At 43.4% G+C, this 22,757-nt stretch overlaps 1 protein-coding gene across 4 annotated transcripts in view; it reads right to left on the bottom strand.

Moving 5' to 3' along the window:
- TRPC3 (transient receptor potential cation channel subfamily C member 3) overlaps positions 1–22,757 on the bottom strand; it is a 95,350-nt gene that overhangs the window by 30,461 nt on the left and 42,132 nt on the right. For 3 of the 4 annotated variants that reach the window (XM_033938647.1, XM_033938663.1, XM_033938639.1), the window contains exons 3-5: positions 16,237–16,422; positions 13,281–13,445; positions 8,054–8,270 (exon numbers count right to left, since the gene is read on the bottom strand). In XM_033938647.1, the coding sequence (XP_033794538.1) occupies positions 8,054–8,270; positions 13,281–13,445; positions 16,237–16,422 (568 nt within the window). The remainder of the gene's footprint in view (positions 1–8,053; positions 8,271–13,280; positions 13,446–16,236; positions 16,423–22,757) is intronic. The other variant, XM_033938655.1, reaches the window with a different exon arrangement.

Genomic DNA, 22,757 nt, shown 5'->3' with positions numbered 1-22,757 from the left:
GAGGGGGGGAGATAAGAGAATATTATATGTATCATTGTTGATTATTAAGTGATATATTTATGGTTATTTGTATGGATATGTTATCATACTTATTGTAAGTTTAAAAATGAATAAAGATTTAAAAAAAAAAAAAATCTCAACTGCTGACTTTGTGTGACCCTGGGGCAGATGCTCTGAGCATAGTTTTCAAACAGCTGATTAATGTGGGTAAAATACTCAGTTTGAAACCTGAGAGCATTAGAGAAGAGCAAATGTTTGCTCCTAGGTGCCAAGTTCAAATAATTGCACGATACTTTGGACTCGTGGCAAGTTTTACAATAAATTATGCTTGCTTCCTCTACCTACTCTATTTTACAACAGCTGTTAGCGGCGTTTCAACCAAAGGAGCGTGCCCAAGGAGCAGGTCATGCCCCTTGGGTTTTCTCCTTTGGGTGAGTGCTGAAGGACTGGGAATATGAGGCCTGTTGGTTATTTAAGTGGTTGTTTGAATGTTATAACGTTACTGCTGGGTTATCTATTGTTTTTCAGCCTAGTTGAAAGAGAGGGTGAAGTTGGCTATACTGCACCTTGGAGAGACCACTGCTTAGGGGACTGTATGATTTTGTCTTTTTCAGAGACTCAGCAGCTCCTTCAGGATCTGCCAATAGTCTTATTGAATTGTAGATCTTTAAGAATGAAAACGGAGCGGGTAAAATTTACCTTAACAGATGAATTATATGTTAGGATTCAATGTCTTATAGAAATGTGGGTTTGGGAGGTTGAGGAGGTCTATTTATCACAATGTTTGCCTACTGGGTACATGGTGATGATATCTTATAGAGTAGACAATCCCAAGGGAGAGGAGATCCATTTTGGTGTTTGCTCCTTCTTTTTTTTTCTCTCAGTGTTTGAAGCTCCACACAGGTGTCAGGTTTGCTAAAAGCTGAACCTGCTATAAACAAGGGAGGTGTTGAAGGGGGCCCACTCAGTCAATACGTTATAGAATTACTCTCCCTAACGACTGAACTGTTGTTTTAGTGAGTACTGATTGCTATGTTGTACTGCCAACTGGTGGTGGAGAAGCATGACAATACATTACATTACATTGATGTCTTCTATCCCGCCAATATCTTTCAGTTCTAGGCGGTTTACAACAAGAAATTAGCCTGGGCATTCCCAGGGAGATTACAAGGTTGATAGCTATAGAATGCATCGGGATCTGGGTATGGTCGATACGGCTTGGTTAGATCACTTGACAAATTTCTTGAATTGTATGGTTTTCAGTTCTTTCCTGAATGTTTTGTAGTTGGGCGTCATGGTCAGCAGATTTGAGAGGTGGTGGTCTATTTTTGCTGCTCTGGTGGCTGGTAGACCATCATATATTTTTTTGCTTTGCAGGCTTTTGATTGGGGTGGGTAAAGTGTGCTTGAGTTCTCCTTGGTCTAGATGTATTTTTCCTGATTAGGCAGTTGTTCAGATAGCTTGGTCCATTTCCATTTAGGGCTTTGAATAGGGTGCAGTAGAATTTGTGTTGTATGCGTGCTTGTACTGGGAGCCAGTGTGAGTCTTGGAAAGCGGAGGTAATGTGGTCGTATTTTTTTAGCGAGTCTATTAATCTTAGGGCTGTATTTTTGACTGTTTGTAATTATTTTAGCATGTTGGCGGGGCATGACAGATAAAGTATGTTACAGTAGTCCAGGAGTCCTAGGATTAGCGCTTGTACTATGAATTTGAATTGTTCGTTGTTGAAGTATTTTCGGACTTGTCTTAAGTTGTGCATGGTTGCGAATGCCTTCTGGACCGTTTTGCTGATTTGAAGTTGCATGGTGCAGCCTTGGTCTATCATTATTCCCAGCAGTTTTAGGTTGGGTTGTAAGGGATATGTGATGGAGCTTATTTCTAGGTTTGTTAGGGTTGGGGTTTTGTTTCTTTCTAGAAGTAAGAATTTGTTTTTGTCTTGGTTCAGTTTTAATTTGTGGTCTCTCATCCATTTTGTCACTGTTTCTAGTGCAATGTGTAGCTTGTTCATTGTGTTGAGGGTGGTTTAGTCGAAAGGCAGGAGGATGGTAATGTCATCTGCGTAGCTGTATAACGTTATACCTTGTTTGTCTAAGTATGTGCCAAGTGTGGCTATGTAAAGGTTGAAGAGTGTTGGTGATAGTGGGGAGCCTTGGGGGACTCTGCAAAGGTTGTTCCAGGATTCTTATTGTTCATTTTTGCTTTTACTCTGTATCTTCTTGAGTGGAGGACTCCTTCAAACCAATTGTAGACTTTGCTTGTGATTCCTATTGCCTCCAGTGTTTGTACTAGGATGTCGTGATGTACTAGGTCAAATGCCGCTGTGAGATCGAGTTGTATGAGTAGCATTTTTTTGCCTTTGCTTAGGTGTTGTTTGGCTGTGTATAGGAGAGAGACTATTAGTGTTTCTGTACTATAGTTGCCTCTGAAGTCTGATTGTGAGGGGTGAAGAATGTTGTGGGTTTCTAAGTATTTAGTGAGGCCTTCCATTAGTTTGACGTATAGTGGTATTGAGGCTATAGGTCTGTAATCGGATGGCTGATCTGTTGCTCCCTGTGGGTCTTTCAGAATAGGGGTTATGATGATTTCGGTGACTTCTTGTGGAAATTGACCCTCTGTGAGCATGTAACTAATCCACCGCATGAAGTGGGTGCGGAATCTAGTTCTGGCAGCTTTTAACAGGTATGGGGGACAGTGGTTGAGGTTGCAGGCTGCATGACTGTATTTTTGTAGAGTTTGTTTAGGTCGTGCCATTGTGTGTCTGGGAAATCTGACCAGTTTCTTTCTGCTGCGTAGGCCTCTTTTTCTTTAGGTGGTATCGAGATTTCGTCAAGGTAGTTTGGGGTCCCGGTGAAGGTGTTTCTGGCTGTTGATATTTTGTTTCTGAAGAATTCATCCAATTGATTGGCTGTGGGGGGTGGGGCGGTTTTGGTGGCCAGGTAGGGTTTGGTGTCTGTGAGTTCCTTTAGTAGTTTGAAAAGTTTTTTGGTGTCTTGGATTTCTATGCCTATATGATTGGTGTAGTATGCCTTTCTTTTTTCTTTTGTTTGTATGGTTTGTTCAGTGTTCTCCAGGTTGTTTTTGTGTGTTCTCGGTTGTTTTTTCTCCATTCTCTTTCAAGACGGCTGCATTGTCGTTTGAGTTGCAGTAGTTCGTTGTCAAACCTTTCATCTGAGCGTCTACAGATTCTGGTCTTTTTCTGCGGTTGTGTTGCTATTCCATAGTGCCACCCTGTGGTTAAACTGTAACATCCATCCTTTGACATTTCTTGACACAGTGAATGGTTTGATGTATTATCATACTTTGTTACATTTTATTATACTTTCTATTTTATTATACTTTGATGTAAGCCACATCAAAGCTAATAGATAAGTGGATTATCTCCTGCCGAACTCGCTGCTTCCCTGCAGATTTGGTTGCTGTCCTTCTCTGAACAATGCTTATGGATTTTCGGATTTTGCACCAGAGATAAAGAATGCCGCAGATCCCTCATGAAAGAAGTGAAACGGGGTCCTTCTTGGAGGCGTTTATTCACATGGAAACTGGTTTCAGATAAGTTCACTGATGGAGTTTGTTAATAGTGCTCAATGCAGTTGTTCACTTGTGGAGACAGTTTTCTTTATTTAATTAGCTCACGATGTATATGGTTTATGTGAATAAAATTAGAGGAGTGATATGATGTGAATTGTGAGAGACAACAGAGACTTTTTAAGCTCAAATGTGTCTCTGTTTTAGTGCCAGGCCAGCACTTTTAATCACTGACACTAGAGAATGACATGGTGACAAAATTCATCACCGTTCCCATCCTCATGGATAACCACGGGCAACCATCTCCATGTCATTCTTTAAGGAGAGATGGAAGAATCAGAGTATCAATGGGCCCAGCCACTGACCCTCAAGTCTTCCATTGAGGAATGCTGGTATAGAAGGACTGAGGTCGAGATAGATCCTAAAGAAGGACACGGAATGGTTTCTAGCCACTGACCCTCAAGTCTTCCATTGAGGAATGCTGGTATAGAAGGACTGAGGTCGAGATAGATCCTAAAGAAGGACACGGAATGGTTTCCAGCCACTGACCCTCAAGTCTTCCATTGAGGAATGCTGGTATAGAAGGACTGAGGTCGAGATAGATCCTAAAGAAGGGCACGGAATGGTTTCCAGCCACTGACCCTCAAGTCTTCCATTGAGGAATGCTGGTATAGAAGGACTGAGGTCGAGATAGATCCTAAAGAAGGACACGGAATGGTTTCCAGCCACTGACCCTCAAGTCTTCCATTGAGGAATGCTGGTATAGAAGGACTGAGGTCGAGATAGATCTTAAGAAGGACACGGGATGGTTTCCAGCCACTGACCCTCAAGTCTTCCATTGAGGAATGCTGGTATAGAGGTTGAGTTAGACACTAAATAATAATAATAATTTTAATAATAATAATAATAAATTTATTCTTGTATACCGCCCAACCACAAAGTTCCAGGTGTTAACAACAAAGAAGAATTGTACAATCAGTGAAAGGTATATCAAGTTAATAAAAATGAGTAACAAGAAGAAAATTACATAGTTATTTAACAAACTTATCAATCAAGTGTGGTTTTAAAAGTTTTCTAAAAGCATTATAAGAATCTATTTGACAAATACGTGGGCTTAACCAAGAGTTCAGTTTGCCTAGTTGAAAGGCAAATGTCCTATTCAAAAATTTCTTGTAACGAGACTTCCTAACTGAAGGATACATAAACATTAACTTATTACGAGTGTTTTTTAGTGAGGTATAAAAATTAAATTGAAAGGCTAGATATAGAGCCAAAGCAAAAAGAGATTTAAAACAAAGACAACCAAATTTAAAAAGAATATATGCCTCAAAAGGCAACCAATGTAATTGCCAATAAAATGGGCTAATGTGATCATATTTCTTCAGGCCAAAAATCAAGCGCACTGCCGTATTTTGTACTAATCGAATACGTTGTAAATTTTTCTTAAATGATGCATGATAAACATGGGATGGTTTCCATCCACTGACTCTCAAGCCTTGCATTGAAGAATGCCGGTGTAGAAGGACTGAGGTTGAGAGAGACACTAAAGAAGGACATGGGATGGGTTCCAGCCACTGACCCTCAAGTCTTGCATTGAAGAATGCTGGTGTTGAAGGACTGAGGTTGAGATTGATATGGGATGGTTTCTAGCCACTGACCCTCAAGCCTTGCATTGAAGAATGCCGGTGTAGAAGGACTGAGGTCGAGATAGACACTAAAGAAGGACACGAGATGGTTTCCAGCCACTAACCCTCAAGCCTTACATTGAAAAATGCCAGTGTAGAAGGACTGAGGTTGAGATAGACACTAAAGAAGGACACGGGATGGTTTCCAGCCACTGACCCTCAAGCCTTGCATTGAAGAATGCCAGTGTAGAAGGACTGAGGTCGAGATGGACACGGGATGGTTTCCAGCCACTGACCCTCAAGCCTTACATTGAAGAATGCCGGTGTAGAAGGACTGAGGTCGAGATAGACACTAAAGAAGGACACGGGATGGTTTCCAGCCACTGACCCTCAAGCCTTATATTGAAGAATGCCGGTGTAGAAGGACTGAGGTCGAGATAGACACTAAAGATGAACACGGGATGGTTTCCAGCCACTGACCCTCAAGCCTTAATTAAAGAATGCGGGTGTAGAAGGACTGAAGTCGAGATAGAAACTAAAGAAAGACATGGGATGGTTTCCAGCCACTGACCCTCAGTCTTACATAACACTTTGTGCACCTACCAAGTTATGTGTGCAAGTTTCAATTAACATCAATTAGCATCAATTATGAGGTGATTATTGCCAATTATCAGATCTGATCAGGCCTATTATTTAATTAAGTTATGCACTTGCATCAGCTACGCACGCTGATCTATGCACATAACTCAGTGAAAAAAACACATTTTCTAGTTTGTTTTAAATGTGATGCTCTCTGTAGCTTGCAGTTCATACTGTTTAATGCAGTGGTCTTCATTGCAAGGCCCACAAGCCAACGGTGGCCCATGGAGACCTTCTGTGCAGCCTGCACTACAGTCTGGGATTCCATCCCCCTCCCCCCAAAGAATCCAACTCTTCTCCTTCCCGGCAGATGCTCTTTCACTCCCTGGGCTGCCGGCAGTGTGATTGAGGTAACCCTGCCTTCAGCAACACCGAAGCTTTCCCTCTACTACTACTTTCTGTTGGCAAAGCTTCCAGGCCACCAAAGGCAGCATGTTTACTTCACTCATGCTAATGACAGCCTGAAGTGCAAAGAGATTGGTGAGGAACCACCAAATCACGTGAAGGAGAGAAATGCAGAGGTGTCAAGGGAGGTCAAAAGGGGGTGATTACTAGAGAGATGCTGATCTGTGAGGATGGGGAGGAAAAAAGAAAGAAAGATGCCAGACCTCTGAGGGAGGGAAGAAAAAGAGAATGGGAGGACAGAGATGCCAAACCATGATAGAGAGGAAGAGGGGGGTGGGAAAAAAGATAAGAGGAGATACCAGATCACAAGAAGGGAGAAAGGGAAGGAGCAAAATGTTGGACTACTGGAGGGGAGAGGGAAAGAGTGAGAGATGCCAGACCAGGGAAGGGAAGGAGGAGAGAGAGAGAGATTCCAGACTTAAGGTAGGGGGGAAGGACAGGAGAGAAATACCAGACCACAAGGAGGAAAGTGAAGGAGGGACTACTGGAGGGGGAGGGAAGAAGATAGAGAAGCCAGACTAGGGAAGAGTAGGAGGAGAGGGGGAAAGCAATGACAGAGAGATGCCAGACTGTAAAGAAGAAGGAGGGAAGGGAAGGAGGGGGAGAGAGATGCCAGGCCACCAGAGGGTGAGAAAGAGGGAAGAGATGCTGCACAGGGATAGAGAGGAAGGAGATGGTACACTGAGACAGGAGGGGTGGGGAAGGGAAGAGAGATATAAAAAATGCTGAAAAGATGAGAATAGGGGAGAAGAAAGAGGGAGGAAATGATACACATGGATGGAGGGGCGGGAAGGGCAGGGCAGAGGAAGGAGATAGTGCACATAGATAGATGGGAAGAAAAGAGAAGACATGGTAAAGTAGATAGGTTTGAGAAAGAAGCAGAAAAATTGAAAACAATATTAAAAGTTAATGCCAAAGATGGATGTAGAACAAAACACAAAAGAAAGTATTTTGAAAGTATTGCCCCCTCAAGTGGACTGTAATTTAAAATCCCTGGTCTGTTTGGATCAAAGATGGATGTAGGGCAGAAAGTGAAGAAAAAGAGAAAAACAGCAAATGGATAAGAAGGCCCTGGAAATAGAGTTAAGTGCACAGATAGAAGGAAGTTCAACCAGAGACTGGGAAAAGATGATTAGAAAAATAAAATCACCAGACAACAAAGGCAGTGATTGAAATATGTTGGTTTTGAGAATTTACATCTGCTGTCTATATTTTGCACTGTTCAGGAATAAATGCATTTCTTTCTGTTTCTCTGGATTTGAACTGCATGCAGAGTCTGGGTTTCATTTGTGTATATTAGGACTTTGAGTTTGTCCTGCATTTGCATGGGGTTTATCTATGTTCTGCATGTGTGATCAAGGCCAGGTGTTCTGATAGGAATGAATGTCGAGAAGCATTATTGATGTCATGGCCCAAAGTAGGAGCATATTTGTCAGCTCTCCTTCACTCCTTTTGGACCGAAAACGGCCCTTGCTTAAAAATTAGCGAAGACCACTGGTCTAGGGAGAAACCATTTCTTTTGATTTTCCAAGAGCCCTCCTTGGACCTGTGAGGGTTGGAAAGGAGATGATGTTAGTTAGTCTTCATAGATTTTTTTAATAGCAGGGTTTTTATTACAAAACGTTCAGAAAAGAAATAAAAACCCTGCTATTCAAAAAAATCCATGAAGACTAACTAACACCGTATGAAACATTTCAATCCGTTGAAGCAACCCACTCTACTCTGTAACACCTCTGGACATGTCCAGAAATCCTCTTCTGTAATTCTGAAATCCTCTTCTGTAATCCGCCTTGAACCGCAAGGTAATGGCGGAATATAAATCACTAATGTAATGTAATAAGTAGGCCCATACCACATACCTAGAATCCACACCATGATCAGCATCTCTGTCCAGGTGAAGCGGGTGGTTCTCACTCGGAAGATCTGTTTGGGATACTCTATCACTGTGATGTTTGGGAGTGTTTTGATGCCTTCAAACCTGTCCGAGGCATTGAACACCAACAGGCACAGGAATATGATGAACGAGGCTGCGTGCGCCACAAACTTCATGAAGGGACTTCGTAGAATCTTGCCAAACTGCAAGGAGCACATAAGAGGCACCTTAACCATGATGTATGCCCTGAGATCCTTTGATGAAAGATGCAAAGAACAGTAGCTTACCTAGTGTATTTGACGTGGGATCTCTTGGAGAGAGGAAGAGATAATGGTTACTGTGGATGGGCAGACTAGATGGGCCATTTGGCCTTGATCTGCCATCAGGTTTCTATGTTTTTATGTAACACCTAGGGCTGATCATTTTTTATCATCCTCTTCGTGTATATGGAAAATTACTTCTAGTAATAATCCACAAGTCACTTGACAAGGATGTGCCTAGGAAAAGGCAGCATCTTTTTTTTTTTTAATATTCTTTATTCATTTTCATATTTTACATCGAGTGCACAAAATATTAAATTACAGCAAATTATTACACAACATCACTTTTATATCTATTACATAATAATCTAATCATATTTGTACCCCCTCCCCCACCACCCACCCTTCAACTGTTTTCCAATCATCATATACACATTATATAACATATTATAACATATTATGTAATATTATTTCCATTACCCACCCCTTCGAATGTGCCATAAAGAAGAAAAAGAAAAGAAGAAGAGAAAAAACTGATGATCATTCACTACATTATTTTGTCAATGGCCCCCATATTTTTATAAATTTAGTATATGTCCCTCTTTGTATTGCTATTGCTCTTTCCATTTTGAATATATGACAAACTGGAAAACCAAGGGAGACCAAGACCATTAATTTTCAAGATGTTAAGATACCAGCAAGCAATATAACTTTTAAATGCTGCCAAAAGAGACAAAAACTTAAACTATAAAGGGTCCAAAATATGGTTTTTACCAGACTTTGCTAAAAATACAGCAAACACTAGGAAACAATTCCTCAATCTGAGACCTCAACTAAAGGAAAAAGGATATAAATACGGTTTATATTATCCAGCAAAAATGAGGGTATCTTGTGGGGATAAATCTTTGTATTTTGTTGACCCAGAGAAGCTAAAGACTTTTCTTTCAAAATCAGAACCTATGTCATTTTAGCATAATGGATGCTGAAATGAAGGAACAGGTATTAAAATCTGATTGGAGGATATTAAATAAAAGTTTTTCATATCACAGATTTACAATAAATGAACCTGTTGAGAAAAATGAAAAAAATAAAATAAAATAAAAAGTTTATGTAAAGACTTATGGGACTTCTGTTTAGATGGAGTAAGGAGAATAAACAACAAAGAACAGAAAAATAATAAATAGATAAGTGGAAAAGACAATAAAAGGATGTAAAGAAGAAAAAAGCAAGAAGGATGGACTGGAAAGTCATTAAGCGAAGATATTAGATTAAACTTTAGGAGACTGAAGGTGGGATTAATGGAGTAAGGAATGAACATGAAGGAATAGTTAACTTAATAAGTTAACAAAAAGGGAAAAAGAAAATAATGGAAAAGAAAATAAAAGGATGTTAAGAAGAAGAAAGCAGGATTGGTAGACTGAAAGTACATTAAATAAAAGGCAGCATCTTAAACGTCGCAATGGGCACTAGAATATCAACGCACCCGTTGTGAAACCAAACAAGCCAGATTAGTACAGATCGATCTTGCTAACAGAAAGCCACGTCTTTTTCATTCACACAGAACAGAGATACACACTCACCCAGTATGGAATAATTAATCACAAACTAAAAAATAGAAAATGTAGTCAAAAGTTAAACTGAACTGCCAAGAAGACAGGCTTTGCATAAAATCAACACCACAGAAACAGTGACCCGTGTCCCCTAATTCTAAATAACAGGTTTAAATTTTGAAATATCTAACAAATAACAATCGCCACTTTACACGTTAGCAAATAGAAATAAGGAAAATAAAAAATGGAAAATAAGATTATGCCATATTATTGAACCAACACATTTTTCAACTATCTTTCAGAGGCCAAAACCTCCTTCCTCAGGTAATTGCAGTGTACTGTCGTTATGGTATCCTGTCCTACCTGAGGAAGGGGGTTTTGCATAGAAATATGATGGCAGATAAAGACCAAATGGCCCATCCAGTCTGCCCATCCACAGTAACCATTATCTCTTCCTCTGTCTAAGAGATCACACAGGCCTATCCCAGGCTTTCTTGAATTCAGATACAGTCTCTGTCTCCACCACCTCTTCCGAGAGACTGTTCCACGCATCTACCAGCCTTTCTGCAAAAAAGTATTTCCTTAGATTACTCCGGAGCCCTTCACCTCTTAACTTCATCCTATGCCCTCTCATTGCAGAGTTTCCTTTCAAATGAAAGAGACTCGACTCATGCGCATTTACATCATGTAGGTATTTAAACGTCTCTATCATATCTCCCCTCTCCCACCTTTGCTTCAAAGTATACAGATTGAGATCTTTAAGTCTGTCCCCATACGCCTTATGACGAAGACCACACACCATTTTGGCAGCCTTCCTCTGGACCAGTAGCATAACTAGCATATGTGACACCCGGGGCCCATCATTTTTTGCCTCCCTCCCCCATCTGTATGAAAACCATGATTTTTAGTAACAAGCCACACGTCACACAAAAATGTACCTAGGAAAGGCAGCATCTTACATACTGCAGTGAGCAGTACAACATCAATACACCCATTGTAAAACTAAACAAGCCAGACTAGTACAGATCAATCCTAACTGAAAACCATGTCTTTTGAACACACAGAACACAGAAAACACCTTCGCCTAGTATGGAATATGTCATCACAAACTAACCCCTCCCCCTTTTACAAAACTGTAGTGTGGATTTTAGCCACGGTGGTAACAGCTCTGACGCTCATAGAATTCTGAGCATCAGAGCTGCTACCACCACGGCTGGCGCTAAAAAACGCTCTACAGTTTTGTAAAAGTGGAAATAAAATAGAAATACATAGACAAAGGTTAAATTGAACCATCAAGAAGCTGGACTCTGCATATAATGCAACACCACAGAAATAGCGATGCATCTCCCCTAAAGCAAAAAAATTAATAAATAGAATTTTTTTTCTACCTTGTCTTTTCTGGTTTCTGCTTTCCTCATCTTCTTATCACCCCCTTCCTTTCATCCACTGTCTACCCTCTCTCTGCCCCTTCTATATGGCATCTTCTCTCCTTCTATTCCCCATTCAGAAACTTTATGCCTCCCCCTTCCATCTTTCCCTTCACCCCCATTGGGCTGGAATCCATCTTCTTCCCTTCCCTCCTCCAATGGTCTGGCATCTCTCTCCTCTCCTCTCCTTCCTTCTCCCACACCCCCATGGTCTGGCATTTCACTCTCTCCTCTCCCTTCCCCCACTTCCATCAGCACCTGCCCCCTTTCTTTCCCTTCAACCCAATTCTATGCAGTATCTTTCCCCCTTATGTCGCTCTCCCCTTTCCCTGCACACCAATTCCATCAGCATCTGCCCCTTTTCTCTCCCTCCACCACCCTTCCATACCACCCTGACCCCCCCCTTTCTCACCCTTCCATACCATCCTGACAATCTTTCTCTCCCTCTACCACCCTTCCATACCACCCTGACCCCCTTTTTCTCCTTCCACCACCCTGCTATGCTCCTGATTCTTCTGCCTCTGCTCTGGAAGAGGTAAGTGGTGTCGGAGGGAGGTGGGCCAGCAGACACAGGGAGTTGCGGCAAGGTCCCGAAGTGACTGCGGCTGCCAGTCCACCCCCCCTCCGACGTCACTTACCTCTTCCGGAGTAGTCATCACGGGACCTTCCTGCACTTCAGCGCAGCTGACGATTCTGCTCTGGAATAAGTACGGCAGCTGCGCTGAGGTGCCGTTTAGAGCAGTGTAGGAGGTTCCAGACCCAGCCGGCTGTGCACCCCCCTTGGGCTGGCACCCGGGGCGGTCCGCACCCCCCGCCCCGCCCTTGGTTCGCCACTGCTCTGAATCAACTCCATCCTTTTTATATCTTTTTGAAGGTGAGGCCTCCAGAATTGTACACAATATTCTAAATGAGGTCTCACCAGAGTCTTATACAGGAGCATCAATATCTCCTTTTTCCTACTGGCCATACCTCTCCCTATGCAACCTAGAATCCTTCTAGCTTTCCTCATCACCTTTTCAATCACTCTCTGAACGTTAGTCAAAAATGTATTAAAATCAGTGCAATAAAGAGATCACCTTACAAGTTTCCATTTTATCAACACAGCAAAAATAAAACAAAATCTCCTATTTATTTTTAAGTATTTATATACCACTTATAGCCTAAGTGGTTTACATTCAGGTACTTGAGCATTTTTCCCTCTCTGTCCCGGTGAGCCCACACTCTACCTAACGTACCTGGGACAATGGAGGATTAAGTGACTTGCCCAGAGTCACAAGGAGCAATATGGGATTTGAACCCACAACCTCAGGGTGCTGAGGCTATAGCTCTAACCACTGCCCAACACACTCCCTTTGTTGTCACTGGTTTTTGCTTTCCTCATCTTCTCATCACTTTCTTCCTTCCACTTTGCATCTGCCTTCTCTTTCCCATCCACCCTCTCATCTGCCCTCTATTTCCTTTCCATGCTGCGTCCTGCTCTCTCCCCCTTCCTTATGGCATCTGCCCTTTTTCTATGACACTTTCATAAACTGTTTGCCCTCTCCCCCTTCCATCCAGCCTATGCACTCTTCTCTCCTTTTTACATGATTTATTTCAGCTTCTCCCCTCTCTCCATTTTTATATCGCCTCTCTCTGTCTCCACCTCCTTCCCCCATGCACTGGGTAGGGGGGCAGAGAGGAGAGCATGGGGGGGTGCCCCCGGAACATTCTACCCTCGCTGCGCCATTGATTAAGGTCAAAACCTTATTGTACTGTAGTGAATGAGCCTTACAGCTCTAAAAATGCAAACACTATACATGTCGCTTTCTCTCCTGACCAATATCCACCCCCAGAAACATTTCTGTAAAAATAGAGAGAAGGTTATGCAGACTGTAGATCATATAAGGTAGACAGCGTCAAAATGCCCTTTTACCCGGTGAAGAGTCACCAACATGGGACGATATCTTTTGGAAATTGTTGAAACTAAAAAGCCATACCCTGCTGCACGGTGCTATCCAGTAGCCGACGGCAAGAAACGGAAGGCCCAGAGCCACCACCAGCACCACCAGACACTTTACAGCGATGGCCTGTTCCCTCAGTCCTACGAGGTTTTCGTACCATATCGTCAGCAGCTGCTGTTGGCAGTTGGGATGGGCTACGAACTACAGGAAAAAGCAGAGAGCAACGGTACCACGATGGAACAGCTGGATAGAAACAACTGCACAAACATCGTACTATCAGCGAAAGAGACCTTTCAGAGGGCGCAGAATACAGAGAAGCCAAAAAACAACTCCCAAGGTTATTTTCTGATGTATTACCCCTCTGCTATATAACCTTCATTGGATACAGATTACTATTCAGGAAAATCTCAGGTTTTAGAGGCCCTTCCCTTATCTGTATTAAGCTCTAACATGAGCTTTAATGCAGGAAAGTTGGCCTAAGGCCAGATGTGGTGAAGTGTTCTGTGATGGTTTAGTCAACTGCATTTGTTATGGGCATGGAGTATATTTTTTACGTTGTTTGGGGGATGGGTGTGTCAGGGGCAGAGAATGAGTGTGATAGTGTCATTAAATTGGATGCTGACATCGCTGGTACATCGATAACACGGAAGCTCTTAACATCTCCTGAAAAGGAGGCAGAAAATACTCTTTTAGGGCCATGCTGGAAATGGGCTTAACATGTGGGAAGCACCTGTATTAGGATTGGTGACATGGCATTGGCATGCTGACAATTCCGCCCCGATATTTGCGTGCAGGACAAATGCACGCCACCCCCAATGCTTTCCCGTTTGTGCTCTGAGGGAGGGGGGTTGAGGGGAACCCCCCCCAACATACTTGCACTCTCGTTGAGGGGGTGTGGGGGGAAACCCCCCACTATACTAACAACTCGCACTCTCCTCCCAAAGCCTTCCCGTTTCTGCTCTTCCGCTCTAACGGGGTGTGGGGGGGGAAGGAACCCCCCCCCCACACACACACACTACAATCGCGCTCACCTTCAGGGGGATGTCGATGTGCTTTCAATTTGAAGATTGCCGCAAACCCCTTCCCCCCATTACACTTACAGTTGTGCCCCGAAAATTCTGCTCCCTTCATGCGCACACTTGTCAGTGCATGCATTTGAGGGAACGGAATTGTTCTGTGCAATATTGACAGTGTACCATTAGGATGCGCTAAGACCACTTACAGGCGCAGCTTAGTAAAAGACCTCTTGCTTTTTAATGTTATCAGAGATAAGGACGATTTTGGGGGTATTTTCAAAACTCTAAGATGTCCAAAAAAATGGCATAAATCGGCACTTGGACATTTTCTTGCCATAACGTCCGATGTTGATTTTCAAAACTGTATTTCTGGACTTCTTGTGAGGCGTTCTAGCCAATCTAATCTAATCTAATCTAATCCTTAGGTTTGTAAACCACATCATCTCCACGTTCGTAGAGCTCGACGCGGTTTACAGTAGGAGAAATAAGAAGGAACTACAACAGAGGGTTAGAGGAAGAAGTGTGAAGAAAATTTAGAGGACTTGGGCTGCCAAGATATAAGAGTTTCCTTGATTCCTAAGTTGGAGGGAGACTTACATTTTTTGAGAAAAGCCAGGTTTTCAGATGTTTGCGGAAAACTTGGAGAGAGCTCAAGTTCCGAAGAGGGGAAGTAAGGTTGTTCCAGAGCTCAGTGATTTTGAAGTGGAGGGAGGTCCCTAGCTTTCCTGTGTGGGAAATGCCTTTTAGCGAGGGGAAGGATAGTTTTAATTTGTGGGAGGATCTGGTGGTATTAGAGTTTGAGGAATTCCAAGAAAGAGGGATAAAGGGAGGGAGGATACCATATAGGATTTTGAAAGTTAAACAGGCGCATATATAGTGGACCCTGGCGATTATCGGAAGCCAGTGGAGCTTGGCCAGGATGTATGTCCAAGACTAAAGGGAGGCGTGTTGGAGGCATGTTACGTGCAGGCTTCGGGCGACATAAACTTGGACCTCTTGCGGTAATAATGAAATGTTTCTCAAGACATCCTGGACGGAGCTTAGATGTTCTGAGCTGGACCCTGTTTTAAAAGCATCTAAGTGCCAAAAAGGTGCCCAAGCTGACCCGATGACCAATGGAAGGATTAAGTTATGACCCCCCCTACACTCCCCCAGTGGCCACTGATCCCCCACCCAGCTCCAAAATTCTGAATGAAACAGTAACAGCAGCATCTGGTATGGGAAAACCTAGTAGAGCATCCCACAGATGTCTTAAGTAGCCTGGTGAGTGGACTAGTGAACCATAGCGAGCAAAAGCCAGGTCCATAAGCCACTCTAACCATAACATTTATGGTGGAAAGTATGAGCCCACCAAAACCCTACTCTACTTCCATATAGGTGCCACTTGCAATCATAAGGGCTATTGGGGTGGTAGACAGGTGGGTTTGGGGTGAGTTTTGGAGCGCTCAGCATACATTAGAAGGAGGTTCTGGTGAGATGCACATCTGGCAACCTTTATGTGAAGTTCACAGCAGTGCCCTCTAAAGTTCTCCACTGCTCTATTGAGATGTCTATGTGGTCAGTCCATTACAATGTTGGTCCCTCCCACGTCCAAATGGAACTTGGACAGCTGTGTGGTCAAACATGGCGAATAAAGTTGGACGTCCAAAGGGATGGGTGTTCCAGCAGCCAAGACATCTAAGTAGGCGCATACATGCAAAACACACCCAAGCCCCACCTACGATCTGCCCCCTAACCACGCCTAATTTTAATTGCTGCCAATTATGAGCTGCTAATTGTTCATTATCGATGCCAATTCAGCATTTTAAATAATTAAGTGAGGTGCCTAGATCGGCTAGGCATGCCTAACTGTCAGGGTCTAAGTGCTTCCACATTAACCATGCGTTTTCCAGTTGGCGTGCTAATGTAGGTTTTGGGAGTTTTGGGCAATAATCATGAACAAAAATAAAGATGGATTCTGTAGCACATGGGATTACCTTTTTCACTTCATATTTAATGGCCAGTTTCACGCGGCTCAGTGATGCTCTGTGTCTCTGCACCTCCATAGGCTCAGAGCAGATATCCCCATTCAGGATGGCCTCCACCTCCTCCGAGTCCCGGCAGAGGTCAAGAACCCCAACTACAAAGTCTTTGCACTGCATGGAGAGCTTCCGATAATCATTCTGCAGAGAGGAGAAAAGTGGGTTTCTGTTAGTTTCCAAGTCTTAAAATGGATCTGCTTAGGAGGCACAAACAAAATATGACCATATTCATTTATTTATTTTTTTAAATTTATAGTCCGCCTATCAACTGGGTGGATAACAACTTCACATACATAATGTAAAAAGACACACTTAAAAAATGTACAAATTTGAACATCTACGCACAGAAAATCACGTAAAATATCAGTGCCCCAGATCAACTTTGGTCCTTATGAAAGAACTACCAATATCTTCTTATTTATAAAAAGCTCTAACAAATAGATGGGTTTTTAACCATTTTTTTAAAGGTTCTAAATTCAAAACACAACCTCAATGACGCTTTCATTGCTTTCCATAGCCTCGGCCCACCACCGGGATCGCTGCCATCCAGATATTTTTATAGTGCACATCAGTGTTCCCTCTAAGCGGGCGGGTGTTGTGAGCAAACTTTTTTCACCGTGAGCCAAAAATATCGGGCGCCAGCAAGTTATGAGCCAACTCGCCCGATTCTCCTCTCGCCGCCCTGCCATCTGCCGTACGCCTCTTCCGATCGTGCGCTGTGACGAGAAACGTGTGCGCTGCGATGTAATATTTTGTGCGCCAGCGCACGCCAGCGCAGCTTAGCGGGAACACTGGTTCAAATGGTTTTATTTATTTCCCCAAATTTATTTTTGTTATACGCATTGAAAATATTTGATATTGCGTTTAAATCAAAATCTCAATAAACTTGAAACGAGTGCCCGTGAGATTGTGGGAGGGTTAAATACTCAAAACTTAGAAGTTTTTGCTACGCCAGCTTTCTGGTATCTTTACATACAGTGGCGTACCTAGCATATGTAACATCCGGGGCCCATCATTTTTTGGCACCCCCCCCCCCATCTGTAAGAAAAACATGATTTTTAGTAACAAACCACACGTCACACATGAGTACCTAGGAAAAGGCAGCATCTTACATATTGCAGTGAGCAGTACATCAATACACCCATTGTAAAACTAAACAAGCCAGACCAGCACAGATCAATCCTACACCGTCAATCCTAACAGAAAACCATGTCTTTCGAACACACAGAACACAGAAAACACCTTCGCCTAGTAAGGAATATGTAATCACAAACTAACCCCTCCCTCTTTTACAAAACTGTAGTGTGGATTTTAGCTACGGAGGTAACAGCTCTGATGCTCATAAAATTCTGAGCATCAGAGCTGCTACCACCAAGGCTGGTGCTAAAAACGCTTCACAGTTTTGTAAAAGGGGGGATAAAATAAAAATACATAGACAAAGGTTAAATTGAACCAGCAAGAAGCTGGACTCTGCATACAATGCTTCACAGAAACAGTGACACATGTCTCCTAAAGCAATAAATAAATAGAAATTTTTTTCTACCTTTGTCTTCTGTGGTTTCTCCTTTCCTCATCTTCTTGTAACTCTCTTCCTTCCATCCACTGTCTGCCGTCTCTCTTCCCCTATATGGCATCTTCTCTCCTTCTATGTCCCTTCCAGAAACTGTATGCCTCCCCCTTCCATCTCTCCTTTCACCCCATTGGTCTGGCATCTCTCTCCTCGCCTTCCCTCTCCCACACCTCTCCTCATAGTCTGGTATCTCCCCTTCCCTGATTCTCTGGCATCTCTCTCCTTTCCTTTTCTTCCATCTTTCGCTCCCCCTCCATGCTCTCACATCTCCCCCTTCCTTTTCCCTTAGACTGGCATACCTTCCTCCTACGCTCCAAGCCCTGGCATCTCCTTTAATTCCCTCCCTCATCTTCCTTCTCCCTCCAGCTGGGTACCGCAACACTCTTCCCTGCAGCTCTGCACTTCCCCACAATTGCCATGCTTCGGTTCCTCTTCTTCCTTCCTTCCTCCCCCCCCCCCCCGCGGGACCCTGCGGCACCATCAACTCTTACTCCCTCTAATGTCGGCCCTGCAGCTCCAGACTTCCTCGCACCTTCTCCCCTCCCCCTTTGGATCGCTATTATTTTAAATGTTATAGCCGCGGAGCTGTATCCATCAGTGGAGATGTCTAACCTCGGCCTGCCCCGGAACTCTTACTGCAACAGTGACTTCCTGTTCCTGCCTAGACGGGCGTCTGCTGCAGTAAGAGTTCCGGGGCAGGCCGAGGTTAGACATCTCCACTGATGGATACAGCTCCGCGGCTATAACATTTAAAATAATAGCGATCCAAAGGGGGAGGGGAGAAGGTGCGAGGAAGTCTGGAGCTGCAGGGCCGACATTAGAGGGAGTAAGAGTTGATGGTGCCGCAGGGTCCCGCGGGGGGGGGGGGGGGGGAAGGAAGGAAGAAGAGGAACCGAAGCATGGCAATTGTGGGGAAGTGCAATCCCCCCAATGCGTCCCCTTACCTTACCGACGCGTGTGTGCGCTGTGAAGAGAAACTTTGCGCTGCGATGTAATATTTTGTGCGTGAGCGCAGGCCAACGCAGCTTAGCGGGAACACTGGTGCACATCATGAGTTTGTTCAAAGGACAGTCTCATTGCTGTTTGTAAGCGTAGTTCCCGTTTTGGCATATATCTTCTCATTGAGTGCTCAGGTTCAAGGACATTCAGGAATGAACTTGAACTTCTCACAGTCAGTGTCTGCTTTTTTCTAATAATACTTTGCTTTACTGCTTCTTTCCAGCTTCCAAAAGTTTATGATCTACACAAAGACCAGATCCCATACAGCGGAGCTTCCCAAACGGGGGGTCAGGACACAAATAGGACCGCAAAACTCACATGGGTTAGCAACCTGGGCAGCTTCTCATAGATACATCATTATTCTGCACCTCTGGGGATTTCTTGTACAGCAGGGGTGTCGAAGTCCCTCCTCAAGGGCTGCAATCCAGTCAAATTTTCAGGATTTCCCCAATGAATATGCATGAGATCTATTTGAATTCACTGCTTTCATTGGATGCATATTCATTGGGGAAATCCTGAAAACCCGACTGGATTGCGGCCCTCGAGGAGGGACTTTGACACCCCTGTTGTACAGAGTTATTGCAAATCATTGGGCAAGCTGCTCTTATCTGGGCCCTTCTCCCCCATCACCAGCTCCTAACTGCGCATGTCCCATTTTGCTGGGGCACCTACCTCAACTGCTTTGTCAGACTCCCTATAAATCTACCTTTTTTAATTCATTTTTAAATCTTCAGCTGGGTTTCTTTCTACTACTTTGAACTCCAGTTGACCATATGAGAAAGTCATACAGTACATGTTTCTATATCCCTTAGAGCAGGGGTGTCCAATGTCGGTCCTCGAGGGCCGCAGTCCAGTCGGGTTTTCAGGATTTCCCCAATGAATAGGCATGAGATCTATTTGCATGCACTGCTTTCAATGCCTATTCATTGGGGAAATCCTGAAAACCCGACTGGATTGCGGCCCTCGAGGACCGACGTTGGACACCCCTGCCTTAGAGGGTTAAGCCAAGGGAACCTGTCACCAGGAGTGGGATCCCTAGGATTGTAGACTTGGGGGTGGGTTAGTAGAGTGGGCAGACCTGATGGGCTACGGTCCTTATCTGCCGTCATCTTCTATGTTTCTATAGGAGAACGATACTCACACTCTCTTGTAACACTGGTCAACAAAGGAAAAGTTTTTCTTTGCTACTGAGAACTTAAAAAGTGTTCTTAGTTAATTTAATGACACTGATTGAAATTCAGCTAGCACATCAGGCGTCTGTGTATGGCCGTTTGGAGGAGGATGGGCAGGGGAGGGCTTCAGTGGCTGGGAGGGTGTAGATGGGCTGGAGTAAGTCTTAACAGAGATTTCGGCAGTTGGAACCCAAGTACAGTACTGGGTAAAGCTAAGAAGAAAAAATTAAAAAATTTAAATTGAATCAGGTTGGGCAGACTGGATGGACCATTCGGGTCTTTATCTGCCGTCATCTACTATGTTACTATGAGAGAGAGAAAGAAAAAGAGAGAAAGACAAAGAGAGAGAAAGAGAAAGAAAAAGAGAGAAAGACAAAGACAAAGAAAGAACGAGAGAAAGACAAAGAAAAAGTGAGAGAAAGAGAGAAAGAAAGAAAGAGAGAGTAAGACAAAGAAAGAGAGGGAGAGAAAAACGGTGACTGAGTTCAAAGAAGCGTGGGATGAACACAGAAGATTTAGAATCAGAAAATAATATTAAATATTGAACTAAGGCCAGTTACTGGGCAGACTTGCACGGTCTGTGTCTGTGTATGGTCGTTTGGAGGAGGATGGGCAGGGGAGGGCTTCAATGGCTGGGAGGGTGTAGATGGGCTGGAGTAAGTCTTAACAGGGATTTCGGCAGTTGGAACCCAAGCATAGTAACGGGTAAAGCTTTGGATTCTTGCCCAGAAATAGCTAAGAAGAAAAAATTAAAAAATTTAAATTGAATCAGGTTGGGCAGACTGGATGGACCATTCGGGTCTTTATCTGCCGTCATCTACTATGTTACTATGATTTTTCTTTAGACAGTTTGCCATATCGGCACAATATTGCGAGTATGAACTTTGTGTTAAAGAGTTTCCTCTGAAAACAAACACGAAGACAATAAGGAGACACGTTACAGCATATATTTACACCTCTCTTAACTCACACAAAAGTGATGTCAGCATGTTCAGAAAGGTTTGAAACACTTGTTTTTATGCTTGTACTGAGCAGTCTTACCTGGGTAGAAGCCACTCCTTCTGGATACAAGCCACTAAACATCGGGGGGGGGGGGGGGGTGATGAAAAGCTACCTTAAATATGAAATTGTTTTGTTTTGTTGCCTGTGGGGATGAGGAGGGGATCCTTTCCCAGCTAAAATGACGGGGTGCTAAACAATTCTCAGGCAAACCAACCAACTTCTTAAATTCTGAGCGTTATTTTGCCCCTGTAGCTGAAAAGAGTGTTGTCTTATTTCATTAAGTTAAACACAACTATACAAAGTAGGGTAAATATAATTAATTACTGATATTCAATTCATTGAAATTGATGTTTCCCAGCAGGAACTCTCAGTCGGAGATTTGTATCGGAAGTAATTTTGGTACTTCTATCTTCAACCTCCCTGATGATGGACTCAACTGAAACTCAGCTGGAGTTGGAGGCTTATGCTGATTGAACCATGAAAGTAATCAAAACTGGAAAACAATAAGGATTAAGAAGAGAGAACCTCAGGACTGATTAAGCATTTCTTATTGGATCATGAATATAAGGAACAACTGGCTTGGTCAAGTCTACGGATTACAACTCAAGGAGATATTGGGACTTTCATTGACTCATCATCAAGTTAAGTGAGCTTCATTGGGTCTGAATGGCTTCAATACTTAACATCATTAAGTGCCTTGAAGATTGATTGATGGACTCTATTTAAAAGCTTTAGATCAGGGGTGCCCACACTTTTTGGGCTTGCGAGCTACTTTTAAAATGACCAACTCAAAATGATCTACCAACAATAAAATTTAAAAAAAACACAACGCACACTGTACGCTTAGAAAATGTTAATTATCATTCCTATTCCAGGGTTTTTCAAAGAGGTCAAAGCAGATGATTCTATGCACTGTCACTTCAGTAACAACCATACAAAAATAGACAAATATACCCCCCTTCCCTTTTTACTAAACCACAATAGCAGTTTTTAGCGCAGGCAGCTGCGCTGAATGCCCAGCGCTGCTCTCGATGCTCATTGGCTCCCTGCGCTAAAATCCGCTATTGTGGTTTAGTAAAAGGGGGGGCCATAGTGCAAAATATAGACAGCAGATATAAATTCAGACACATTTTGATCACTAAATTTAAAATAAAATCATTTTTCCTACCTTGTCTGGTGATTTCATGAGTCTCTGGTTGCACTTTCTTCTTCTGACTGTGCATCCAATCTTTCTTCCCTTCTTTTAGCCTGTATGCTTCCTCTCCTCCAGACCTCGTACCCTCTCCCAACTTTTCCTTCCTCTCTCCCTGCCCTTTATTTCTCTCTGCCTCCCTTTCTTTTTTTTCTGTTTCTCTTCTTTCCTTCTGTCTCCCTGCCTGCCCTTTTTCTTTCTTTCTCCCTGCCCTCCCCCAAGCCATTGCCACTGCCATTGCCATCGGGGACCAGGACTCAAACGCCACCAATAACAGGCCCCAAGTTCTCCCTGCTTCGGCCAACCAGCATTCCTCTCCCCGACGTCAATTCTGCCGTCGGGAAGAGGAAGGCTGATCAGCCCAAGATCGTGATTAACCTATTGGGGGAAATGCTGCCGGGTCCTGCCTTCGCGGAAACAGAAAGTAGGCAGGACTCGGCAGGAAGAAGAACAAATGCTTCACTAACCTGTCTCCAGCATTAGCCCGTAGTGAACGCTTGCTTCAGGGCTCTCAACATGTGCGTGCCGGCTTCCCTTCTTC

Source organism: Geotrypetes seraphini, chromosome 1, assembly GCF_902459505.1.
Source record: "Geotrypetes seraphini chromosome 1, aGeoSer1.1, whole genome shotgun sequence".
In the NCBI taxonomy this organism is placed as follows: Eukaryota; Metazoa; Chordata; class Amphibia; order Gymnophiona; family Dermophiidae; genus Geotrypetes; species Geotrypetes seraphini.
This window is presented reverse-complemented; position numbering and strand designations above follow the sequence as displayed.